The sequence below is a fragment of the Zeugodacus cucurbitae genome, chromosome 3 (assembly GCF_028554725.1).
Source record: "Zeugodacus cucurbitae isolate PBARC_wt_2022May chromosome 3, idZeuCucr1.2, whole genome shotgun sequence".
Classification (NCBI taxonomy): Eukaryota; Metazoa; Arthropoda; class Insecta; order Diptera; family Tephritidae; genus Zeugodacus; species Zeugodacus cucurbitae.
In genome coordinates this window covers 30899878-30912024 of record NC_071668.1, presented here as the reverse complement: position 1 = coordinate 30912024, position 12147 = coordinate 30899878, and the positions used below count along the sequence as shown (strand labels likewise).

Sequence of the window (12147 nt, the reverse complement as noted above, 5' to 3'; positions counted from 1 at the left end):
AACCTGCATATTTATCACAATGAAACACAAAAATAAAGGTTTTGTTTAAACAAATAGTATGCACAACTTTTATCGGTGAAAGAATTTCAGAAATTGTTTAAGTTGAGCGAATTATTCTTTCGTTCATAAATGTAATAAAAAATTTCACAAATGAAGATTTCCCGAGAATGTTAGCAAAAGTTTAAGAAAGATTTGAACATTATATCTACAAATTTGAATTGCAATGGTGAATACATTGTGATGCAAATAATATTCCATTTGCATAAATATGTATATAACACAACAATCGGCTGGGTATTAGACCAAACTAATTTTTACGGGAGATTGAGTCATAAGTAAAAAATTGTATTCTCCGATTTTCGAAGTTACCCTCGAAAATTAAAATATTTGGATTCGAAGTTCGAAAAAGGACTTAAAAAAACCAAATATGGATATAATCTACATTTTCCTCTAATTCAAAGGTGTATAAAACTTTTTGGTCAAGCTTATATGACAGATGTTATAAGGAGTAAAGTATTTTTCGATATAAAAATATTTAATTTTTTTCCAAGATCAAACTTTGACCCTTCACATGAAAAAAGGCGATTTTGCCGTATAGTATAATAAATAAAATCTTACAAAACCCGTCTCAAAGAATATGTAATTAAAGGAACGACCCGTTTTAATTTTTATAATTTTTCACAGATTGCCAGAAAGATGGCAGAACTTATTTGAATGGCGATAAATTAGTTGATCCGGAAACACCATGTACCGTTTGCTATTGTCAAGGTAAGTTTTCCAAATATTTAAAAACAGATATATTTAGCATAAAAATACTTAGATAATTCAATTAGTTGGCACACATCTGTCAACATATAATTATTTAAAACGTATATGTGTGTGTTTAAGCATACCTTAAAGTGTTATATTTTGGCAATGCCGTTACAGGTGGTGAAATACTATGCAGTTCTGTAACCTGTTTCCATCGTGATGATTGCAAGCCAAAGTATATACCGGGGCGCTGCTGTCCTGAATATGACAATTGTCCTGGTAAGTAAAAAACTAAATAAAGTAGTTGTTAAATAATAACTGTTGTTAATGAGGAGATTTTATTTGTCGTATCCCAATTTGTGCAGTTAAAGTGTAAAAATGACACGCACTCTTACTTTTAGTACTATAATATAGAAATATATAGGTTATTGCTATAGAGCATAACCATCCAATAAAGACAAAAACAAATCAAATAAATATGTAAATAATGTATAAATAAATTTTAAACTTTAAGTACTATAATATTGAAACAAAAGTAAAACCATCCATAAAAACAAAGATCAAATAAATATGATAAATTTGGTACAAAAACGTAATTTTTGGATCTATGTATACATTGAAAACTTCAAGATCCATAATCAAAACTAACTGTACAGAAGATAACAACACTAGAAGATTAAAAAAAAACAATCCCAAATAGTATGATAATCTTTTTCAGAATACTGTAAAACTTCTCATCGACAGACACTCCCGGTCTAGCGATTTTTATCCGCCTAAGAGAAGGTCATTTGTTCAAAAAGTTTAACTTGGTGCATGCTAAATTTTTGGCTCAAGGGTTTTGTCTGTCTAATCTAGGTGTCCGTTAGTAGAAGTTTTTCCGTATCTGAACGTGAATTTTAGATCCATTAAAAATATGTATCGCATATTTATTTAGTTGAATATTTATTCCTTGATTACTGTATTTTAATTCAACTCAACATTCTTTTCTAATGCCCAAACGTACAAATAGTTTCCATTCTCGACCCAAGCCATAACGGAAACCAATCACACAATCCATCACCAACAACTAAAGAAACGAACGCCGCTATCGCCTCATCAAACCAGCCAATACAGCAAACTGTTCCTCAAAATCCGAAAATCACAATCAAAGAGATCACCAAACCGATCGAAATACGCATTACCGATGATAACAAAGCCATACCAATTCACCAAATATTCAAACCTCAAACGACAACAACCACCCAAATAATAGCAACGGAGTCAACAACAACATCCACAGCAATAACTGACGGTAGCGGTTCAACGCAGCTGCCAGCGTCAGCGCCGACATCAAGTGTAGCCACCATTTCACCTAATACACCAATAACAGCAACTGACGTGGGCGACAGTATCAATGGTGAAAGTACATCAACAGTAACCGTAACCGGTTCCAATATCAACAGCGACAACAACTCAAACTTCGGCGTAGACAACAACCGCCAAATTATACTTCCAGTGAAAGGGGGCATTAATAATGGTGAGAGCTTAAAGCTTAGCGCTTCTGTTGCATACCCAAGTACAGAGCGCAATACTGTTAAAATAGTTATACCACAAAACGGTTCAAGCGCGGAAAGCAGCAATAACGATAGTGGTGAAGTGACTGCCGTGGTGGCACAGTTGAATGAAGGGGATATTTCGATACCCGAATTCGGAGCACAAGAACTACAACATGATGCATCGTTTGATGATCCAACGAAAATCAATATCAAACGTGAGAATTTGGCAACAACAGAGCGTTCATTATCAGTAGTACCCATTGAAGAATATGGTTCCCCAGAGCTATTAGACGGTAATGGTAGTGGACAAAGCGGCGGTTTGCAGTCACAGAGCAGTTTTGATTTTGAGCCAGAGACAGCGGGAAGTGATAATGTTTATCACATCATATTGACCACATCAGGACCACCTATAGATGGAAGTACTGACGGCTTTGTCAGTTTTAAACCAAACGAAGGTAAGTGCTTTGATCATATATGTATGTTGGCTCCACCAAATATTGCAGAACATTAAGAAAGATAAGTGGCCTTTAGTTTTATTAAGAAGTATTACTTAATGAGCAAGCAAAAATTAATAATTTGTTTAACATTGCTTTCCATACAGATTTCCAACTCCCTTCAGACTTTGAGATACAAGCAGCAGCTTCGAACCCTCAACACGCTGTGGTACCACCACCACCACATCTTGCGAACTTCACTGATTCACCAATTACTTTGAAAAGCACAACCCAGGCACCAGCAACCGAATTAAGTCCTACGTTAAATAATACGCTCCCAAGTACAGAAGGGATCTTATTAGCTTCCATCTCTACAGAATCTCCAAAGCACACTTCCGAGAACAGTCATCATGTGGAAGAGGAGGAAACCGCTTTACCTGTGGAATCGAATCCTGCATATCCTTCGCTACCCGAAGATGATTTTAGCTTAAGAGATGTAAATTTTCCGATAAATGAAGCTGATGAAGCCGTGGAGACAGATGTAAAGGAAGAACAACGTAGTATTGGTGGTAACGCACTTGAGGTGGTTAGGCCACGTAAACCATTAGAGGAAGGTAGTGGTGGTGGTGTTGAATTTATGGAAGCATCCTCTACTGCGACTTATGAAGCATGCGTTGATTGTACTACTGAAAACTTATCGAAACTTTCCGACAAGGTGGCGCTGCTTATGAATTCAGCTGAAGACCTATCTGCTGAAACATCCATTTCAAACAACACTGACTTTATATCCGAACGCTTCTCGCGCCTCGCAAACAATACCACAAATTCTGATTCCAATGAATCAATTGAAATGCAGTTGAGTAGCGAATTGGGCAGTGGTGAATCAACGGAAGTAGAGAAGAAGCTTGAGAAAAGACGTGAACCAACTACCCCACGTCCAACGCCACGCTCCCAAATGGCGATAGATATTGATGAGCTGAGTGGAAGCGCTTCCGGTGATGGCAAAAGTGATCCAAAAGATGATCCCAAGCTTGATGCCGAGAGTATAAAGGCAGATGAAAATGTAGAAGAGGGCATAGTAAAACAGGAGGCGGGTCTAAAGGAAGATGTGTTGACTGTGAATGCCAAACCGACAGAGGAGCGTACAGCCGAGGAGATTCCGCCGGATTCTCCAGCTGGCAGAATACAACAATTGCTACAGCGTCGGTTTGTTTAAACGATTAATCCTATTGAATTAGCAGTTTGAAAAAATGGAACAGAAGATTATAGTATATATAGAAAAAGAATATAAATAAGACAGATAAAAGAAGATAGTATGTTAAAGTTAAATACGTAGTAGTTGCGAAAAAATAGTTTATAAATGTCTTAATATATTATTCTTCAATCGATATTAAGGAAAAAGTAAATGAACGCGACATTTATTAAAACTTTCAATCTCAATAGAACGTGTATTTCAAATAATAATTTTGTTCACAATTTGAACTAAAAAGGAGCATGCTATGTATGATCTTATGAGGTGTTTTCTGTTTAAGCACAACTTCAAAATTCTCCTATTGGATGGTAGAACATATTCATATATGAAGCTCAGCGATTGTATGGTGAAATATGGTTTCTCAAATGTTTATTTATTTAAGTTGAATGGTATTTTTGGGCTTTAATTCTGGATTTTATTGAATTTTAAATTTTTATTTAATTTAATAATTTATTTTTCACTATACTAGATAAAGAAACGTACATGTTAGTTTCGATACTCAGCCCTTTTATAACTTTGGAGTAGTCTATGTGAACTCAATTCTTCAACAGGTTTTATATTTCAAACTTAATTCAGTCTTACTAAAGAAAACATTTCCGCGGTGCTTTTGATATGTGAACTCAATAATTGATTAACTATTTAAACAATTCAAATGAAGAAATATCCGTAATATCTTCTAATCTATCTTCTATCTTCTTTTACTTATAATGTCAGGTTATCTTAAATAAGGCATTTTGTAAATGATAATACATTATTTTTATTTGAGGAATGGGTAAGCACCGATGCAACTCTTATTTTTGCTTTTACCTTCACGTAATAGAAATGCACAACGATTAATTAGTTTGTCAAAAGTTTTAGTTGGATAATTCAAAACTCACATTAAAGCATATGTTCGAGAAGAGCATAAGAATCCTGGCACCGGTGAAGTGTACGTCATAAAAATTATAACTAAAGAAAATATTTTTCAGCGAAATAAATTAAATGTTTAACTTAAAATACTTGTACATTGAACTTAGCGTAAGAGTGTAGTCTTAAAGGCACCAAAATCATTTAAATATTCTAAGCAGAACGAACGAACGAATGATCAATACAACGAAAATGCAACAAAAGCTGGGCTCTTAAAATGCAATAACTCAGATTTATTAAGAAAACAAAAAAATAGGTAAACACACACACACATATGAAAATTTATATCTACATATGAAAATTTTGGTTAACACGAATTTATTAGAAGCATTCTAGAAAACTATCATTCACCAATAAAACGCCGTAACATTCTAGTACATAATTTATTTTAAATGGGTAACTAATATTATTGCCTTGGCAAACATTAAAACCAACTCAAAGTGGTATTAGTTCCTGCACTTATTAAATAGTTAAATTGAAGCATAAGTTATATTAGAGTATAACAAATAGTTATATGTTTACTTTACGTTCTAAGTATCAAATTCTCTAATATGAAAAATACATACATACATATATGTGTCTTACAAATATTTCGATGAAGATGTTAAAAATTATAGTGTTAGTTAATGCAATCCCGCGAACGACATTTTTTGATGGTAAGTCACTCAAGAGAATGAAGCATACTAATGTACATACAAAGGTACATAGGTGGTTATTGTTGCTAGTTTTCAGAGTAGTTACGGAATAATTGTTATTATAGATTACAAAGGCATATATGTATATATTTTAAATAACTTAACAATACACATACATATGTAATTATCAGTAAATATATGTATATGCATAATTGCGAAAACTAATTTCTTATTTTGTAGTCCATTTAAAATTAAATAGCTTTTATACTAGACTGAAAACTATTTAATAATATCAATTTGTTTTTAAAGTAGTTTAAAATCAATATACATAAGGTTTGTCAGTTTATTATAGTTCTCAATAGATGTATGAAGATTATTTTGCATAAGATATGTATGTCAAATTTATAGAAAATAAACACTTGTATTTATTAATAAAAACTGTAATCATTATAATTATCAAGATACATACAGTACGTACATACATATGTACATGTTGCAGCCTCAGTTCTAAACAATCTATTATTTAAAAATACACCCTTACGATGCATATTTCTCATAAGAAGATAAATTCTACTTTTTATTTCATAAATTTCATTAAAATTAGAAAAGTAAATAATTGTAGGTGGTTAATTAATTGCCACTAATTCAAGGTATCCAAATTATTTATAAATATATTTTGTTCATCTAATAAATAAAAACATATTTATTCTCGCGAATGTATATTAGAAAAGATTTAATTATATGTGTTTATTTAAGTTTCAAACGGTACATTATTTAAAATTCTTGTCTTGAATATTGAAAAATTATAATTATTTTCATATACATATGTAAAAAAGTTAACGAGAAATAAATAAAGAATGAATTATAATGTAATAAGACTCAATCGTTCTGATTATATATTATATTATAGCTCTTTTTCAGTTGAAAATCTGCTTATAAATGTAAGTTAAATAATATAATACAGTAATCCCCGCTTAAGTGCCCCCTCTAAGCATGCAAGACTTTTGGGACACTTAAGCGGGAAAGGCACTTAAATGAATCCCGCTTAAGTGCCTCGAGGTACTTACCAAGCTTTTTTTCAAATACAGTGGAACTTCTCTAACTCGAATCACCATAATCCACAAAAAAACTTCGTGTTAGAGAGACTTCGAGTTATAGAATTTTCATTAAAACGTACAATTTTTCAAAAAGTGTTAAAATATAGATTTTTATACAGATTTATTTATTTACTTCGCATACATTTTTGTGTATATAACCTTAAAACATAAATTCTGTAATTTTGAATGTTGCTTTTGTTTGGCTGTTGTCTGTCAACATGTCCCATGCCTTTGTTATATGATTTATGCAATCCATAAGTATAATTTCATATTTTTTGTTCGCCTCCTTACGATGTAGAGAGGCTCCTTTAAAATTCTACCTCGATAGTACAATTTTAAATTTTGTATTACGCCGTGGTCGAAAAGTTCGTTTTATAGAAGGAAATTGGTATGAAATTTGACTTCTATTGTCCAATCAAAAGTTCGAGTTAAGGAAGTTTGAGTTATGGAAGGGAATTTGTATGAAATTTATTTTCTAAACGCGATTGCCAATTCAAAAGTTCGAGTTATGGAAGTTCGAGTTATGAAAGTCCTACTGTATTTCAATTTAATATTTTTTTTATAATGAAAAACAAACTTTTTTATTAATAACAAAAATACTTATTAATAACAATCAATATGAAAAAAAAACATTACAAAACTATATATATATTTTCCTTTTGGCAATTCTCAGCGCATTAAATGTCACAAATATGAAAAGGCACTTAACACAGCCGTCTTCATACAGACCGATCAGTCTTCTACCCTGTCTTTCAAAATATATTTACATTTATATGTGTTACTATCACAGATGCCTCCCCTTCTTCCACGAAAATAATGTAATACCAACGCACCAATTCAATTTTCGTGCAAAACATAGCACTTTCATAGTTTTAGAGATACTATATTGGTATATATATAAAAGTAAGTTGTAGAGCTTTAAAGTTTTTCGCTTGAGGGCATTTTGTGTGTGTGCCTTTCTATAATAAAAACCTTCTCATTGTGCCAAAGAGCACCTCTACCAAATTTCCTTAATAACGTACAAAAGAACAGCCAGACATACGTGCGGATTTCAACTTATCTCATCATTCTTATCTATTTGATATATAAACTATATATACAGTACTTTTCGCTTAATTGCACATCAAAATTTGCAAAAATTTTCGTTCAATTAACAGATACTTTTAATTGAACAAATAATAGAATCCCGTTTAAATGAACAGTTTGTTCAATTACAGGAATCACGCTTATTTGGACCATTTGGTGAATTAAGCGATTAAGTGGGAATCAAAATTTGAAAGTTGTTTGTCTTATTAAATAGTACAATATTAAAATATTATCCAAAGTATGAAATCGACTTTAACTTTAAACGGATTTATCTCAAAACTCGAATTTTGAAGTCAGTGGCTTAGTTATGACACTTTATGTGTTTTTGGTTTTCGCCATTTGGTGGGCGTGGCAATGGTCCGATTTTGCCCATTTTCGAAAGCAACTCTCTCACGGTCCCAAGGAACATGTGTTCCAAGTTTCATTAAGATATCTCAATTTTTACTCAAGTTATCGCTTACACGGACACGGACGGACAGACATCCGGATTTCAATTCCACTCGTCATCTTGACCATTTCTATATATGTATATAACCCTATATCTTTTTTTTATTTCTTGGTCAAACAACCGTTATGTGAACAAAACTGTAATACTCTCTTTAGCAACTTTGTTGCGAGAGTATAAAAATGCAATAAAAATTTTATATACTTACACTAGCTGACCCGGCGAACTTCGCCCCGCCCAATTTTTATTTGAAATAGTTAAAACGCTTTTTGAACTCTTTTCATTGCTTATTTGTCTGACCATACATATGTACATAACTTTATTTATTTCACGGATTGTATGTGATTTTTTCTTAAATTTAGAATATTGGAAGTCATAGATTCGTATAACTTTACCACAAATAATATAAACTTCAAACAACGCATTTTCATTTAATGTTTTTAGCAAGTGGCAGCTTTTGTTATGACAGCCTAAATCCATGAACATTTAAAAAGAAATATAGCGCAACTTAATGTTACATAGCGTACTTAGCGCCACCAACTGGTGGATAGCTCTTTGCTAATAATAAACAAATAATTTGCAATAAATAAATAATGCGACTATAAGGAGAGTTATAAACTATCCTATCTTTCAAGTTGGACCAAACTGCACACAGTGTTAAAAATTTCATTAAAATCGGTTCAGTAGTTTAGGAGTCCATCGAGAACAAACAATGTGACACGTGATTTTTATATATTAAGATAGGTGTCTATGAATCTATTTATGTTCATATGTATATATATTTGTTATTTAAATTTATTATTAAAAAATTATGCAGTGTTGATTAGAAGATTCGTTTTTTCAACAATATTATTTGGTGGAATTAACCGGGGAAATTTACAAGGAAAATGATTTTTGCTGACATATATTTTGAACCAACTAAGAGAGAAAATCAATTAACCGAGTCCAATTATCCGAGAAAATTTTCATCTGCTTTCATATGCTATATTTTTTGCCCGATAACACAGTTCAATTAAACGTGGAAACCAATTAACCATAGGGTAATTAAACGAAAAGTACTGTACTAGTATATCTTTATATTATATATTATATTATGTTATTTTTATTTTTTTGTTATTTAGGCTTTAGAGATCAACACTTTATTCAAGCGTTTATCACAATAACAGAATTAAATGGCGTATACTCTGTTGTGATCTACATACTTATTAATTTTGAATGATGTGACTAATTTTTTTGTAGACTCAATACAAAAACTACACTATGCCTAATATGAATGCATATGAAAAGAGACGATTTATTCGAAACCCTAATGGTTTTAAAACGTAATTTATATTATGTTACACAAGTAGCGCACGCGTTTAGCAATAATTACGTACAAAAAAGGCACACAGAAAATATATATTTATGACGGTTTTCGATCTATTACGCTGCAAATACTGCAGGTGATATCCAGGTATTACGTAAGTTTCGTAAGTCGGTGGTTAAATACAATATTAGGTTTGCAAAATATATTACAACAAGCAAGGGAGTGCTAACTTCAGGTGTAACCGAATATTTTGTGCTCTCGCAGTTTGCATGTTTTTTCACACAATAAGAAACTAATAATGTGACCCATTGACCCATTGTGAAATTTATTCCAGTGGATTAACAAAATCGTTATATGTATATTAGCTATGTTATATGCGAAGAAGATTTGGTTGTAAACCGATTTCGCACATTTTCAATCTGTAAGATCAGTATATCAACGAAATGCCAAACATGCATTGAAAATGGTTTTTGACCACGTCCATTTTCCATTTTTATACCAATGTGAGTGAAGCTTTTTTGTCCTATATGTATTACCATAGTAGTTTTGAATATAACCTTTGCATGGTGAGTAGGTGGGCGTGTTTGTTATCCGATTTCATCCAGCATAATGTGTGATGCTACACCAAAAAGACGAAGCGATGATGTCAGCCAGTAAGTTTGGTTTATATAGCATTAGCAGCTTTGGAGATATTTACAAAGGACGCGTCACACCCACTTTCTTAACAAAATTATATCAGCTTAATTTTTACTTTTATAGCTTAATTTGTGGATTAGTTATAACACTTTGTAGATTTTCGATTAACGGCATTTTGTGGGCGTGGCAATGGACCCAACTGAAGTTCCAACCTCATCAACTATAATACTCTGTGCAACATGTTGCGAATGCTATATTACTAAATACTTACATACGGATACGGCACGGCAGTTGTATTTGTTGTGTCATTATGATGTACGAGTATATGAAAATATATCTAAATTGTACACAATTGTCTTGCATATTCGCAGAGAGACGTGGCTAATTAGCATGCATGAGAGTTTGTAGCTGTTTCGCCGTCATGCCTGCCCTTACCGTTTGGATTACATTAATACTGCTCGTAAAAATTGAATTGCGCTTAAGACAATCCAAATTAACTTCATGATCACGTTCAACAAAGACAAAGTGAAAGCGGCAAAGTAACATCATGAATTAGAAACATGTGTGTATGTCTCTATCGTGTTGTATGCATATCTACTACTAAAATAAGGAAATGAGTTAAAACACCACAATTAACGAACTTGTTAGGTGGCGTATAATTTGATCTTCCTGGAGACAATTGACAATGGCAAAATAGAGTTTTAAGCTTTCACTTTCGCGCAATCAGCTTTGTCTGCATGTCGTGGTTGTTTTTGTTTCCTATTTTCCCATACCATTCCCAATAAAATATTACGGTATAATTGGCAATTGAAAATCGGAATATTTTAGTTCAAATATGTTTGTATTTTTTAAATAAACAAAAACAACTATTTCAACAGAAAATAGAAAAAACAAAAATTAATTTAATTAAAACTTAGTTAACATTCCACATATGGCGAATTCGAGTTCACTTATTCCTACCGATCTGGTCGACTTGCGACTGCAGGTTGTTTATAACTTCTGATGGTACTTGATCGCCGAGGATCTCGAATAGATTTATGCGCTGATTGCCGGGAATCGCCTCGTATGCGCCCAATTCAATGCCTTCTTGTACATTTTGAATTTGTGCATCTTTTGGTATGAGGAAGGTCTGCTGTGCCTGGCGAATGGCTTCATTGGTATAGGCAGCACCTTCGCGCTGAGGATGGGCCAATGCGAGCGCCAGAAGAGTTGTAAACACAATGAGGGTTTTCATGTTAACGGTTATTTTATGTTGTCTGGAACTGCAATAAAGAATTTTTTGGGGTTATTAGTGTATTTATTTCATTAACAATTTGGATTTTGCAAGTAAATACACGAAATTTCGCACGTTAAATAATTATTTATTCGTAAATATATATTATTTCAATAGCACTCCACTAAATATTTATAAATTTTTAGTTTTGTTGAAAATGAAATTAATCTTGATTAAAAAAGTACCCCGAGTGTTTTATGTTTAAATTTAATTTACAGTTTGCGTCACACTTTCTTTTCACTCTTAATCTATTTTGTGGAATATCGCAAGGCGATCTCTTACCTAGCGCACGTTCGACACGTAAATGTTTCGCGTTGCACATGCGCATGGCGCTTTTTATAAACTCGGCGCCCAACAGCGCAGCGTTAAAAACTTTATTTTGTATACTAACCAATATACAGTCAAGTTATGCGACCCAACGTGCGACAATTGTGTGTGTGTGTGTAAGTGGTAAAGGCAGTTAACAGTGAAATGGAATAATGCCATTATTTGAACAGTTATATATACAACTATATACATATAACTTTTCTGGTTTGGTTTTTATAGAACCCATTTAAACTTATTATATTTAACTAAAACTCAAAAGAAGAATATAAAACGTAATTAATAAAATTCTAAACAGAACTTATATTGTGTATTTTTTTATTTCTATAGGTCAACTGTGCTATGTCATATCATTTAGTGGTACATCATGAGTGTAAGGAGTATTATACATACTATACTGTATATATTCAACAAATTTTAATTTTTTGTTTTCATATTTAAATAAGGCTTCCCAAAATAATTGTATAT

The 12147-nt window shown here is 32.3% G+C and overlaps 2 protein-coding genes across 4 annotated transcripts in view; one reads left to right on the top strand and one right to left on the bottom strand.

Moving 5' to 3' along the window:
- Nucleotides 1-5865, top strand: part of Kcp_3 (uncharacterized) — a 92548-nt gene extending 86683 nt beyond the window's left edge. For all 3 annotated transcript variants that reach the window (XM_054226468.1, XM_011196037.3, XM_011196036.3), the window contains 4 exons: nt 685-768; nt 928-1029; nt 1760-2740; nt 2887-5865. In XM_054226468.1, the coding sequence (XP_054082443.1) occupies nt 685-768; nt 928-1029; nt 1760-2740; nt 2887-3935 (2216 nt within the window). In that variant the 3' untranslated portion in view covers nt 3936-5865. The remainder of the gene's footprint in view (nt 1-684; nt 769-927; nt 1030-1759; nt 2741-2886) is intronic.
- Nucleotides 5866-10904: 5039 nt separating this feature from the next.
- On the bottom strand, nt 10905-11791 carry LOC105219740 (uncharacterized). The gene is made up of 2 exons (XM_011196038.3): nt 11638-11791; nt 10905-11344 (listed from the first exon to the last, which is right to left on the bottom strand). The coding sequence occupies exon 2, from the start codon at nt 11314-11316 to the stop codon at nt 11029-11031; it is 288 nt and encodes a 95-aa protein (XP_011194340.1). The 5' UTR covers nt 11317-11344; nt 11638-11791; the 3' UTR covers nt 10905-11028.
- Nucleotides 11792-12147: the final 356 nt, after the last annotated feature.

What these genes read in the sequence shown, in the direction of transcription:
- LOC105219740 (XM_011196038.3), bottom strand. Translation starts at nt 11,316, where the DNA reads ATGAAAACCCTCATTGTGTTTACAACTCTTCTGGCGCTCGCATTGGCC.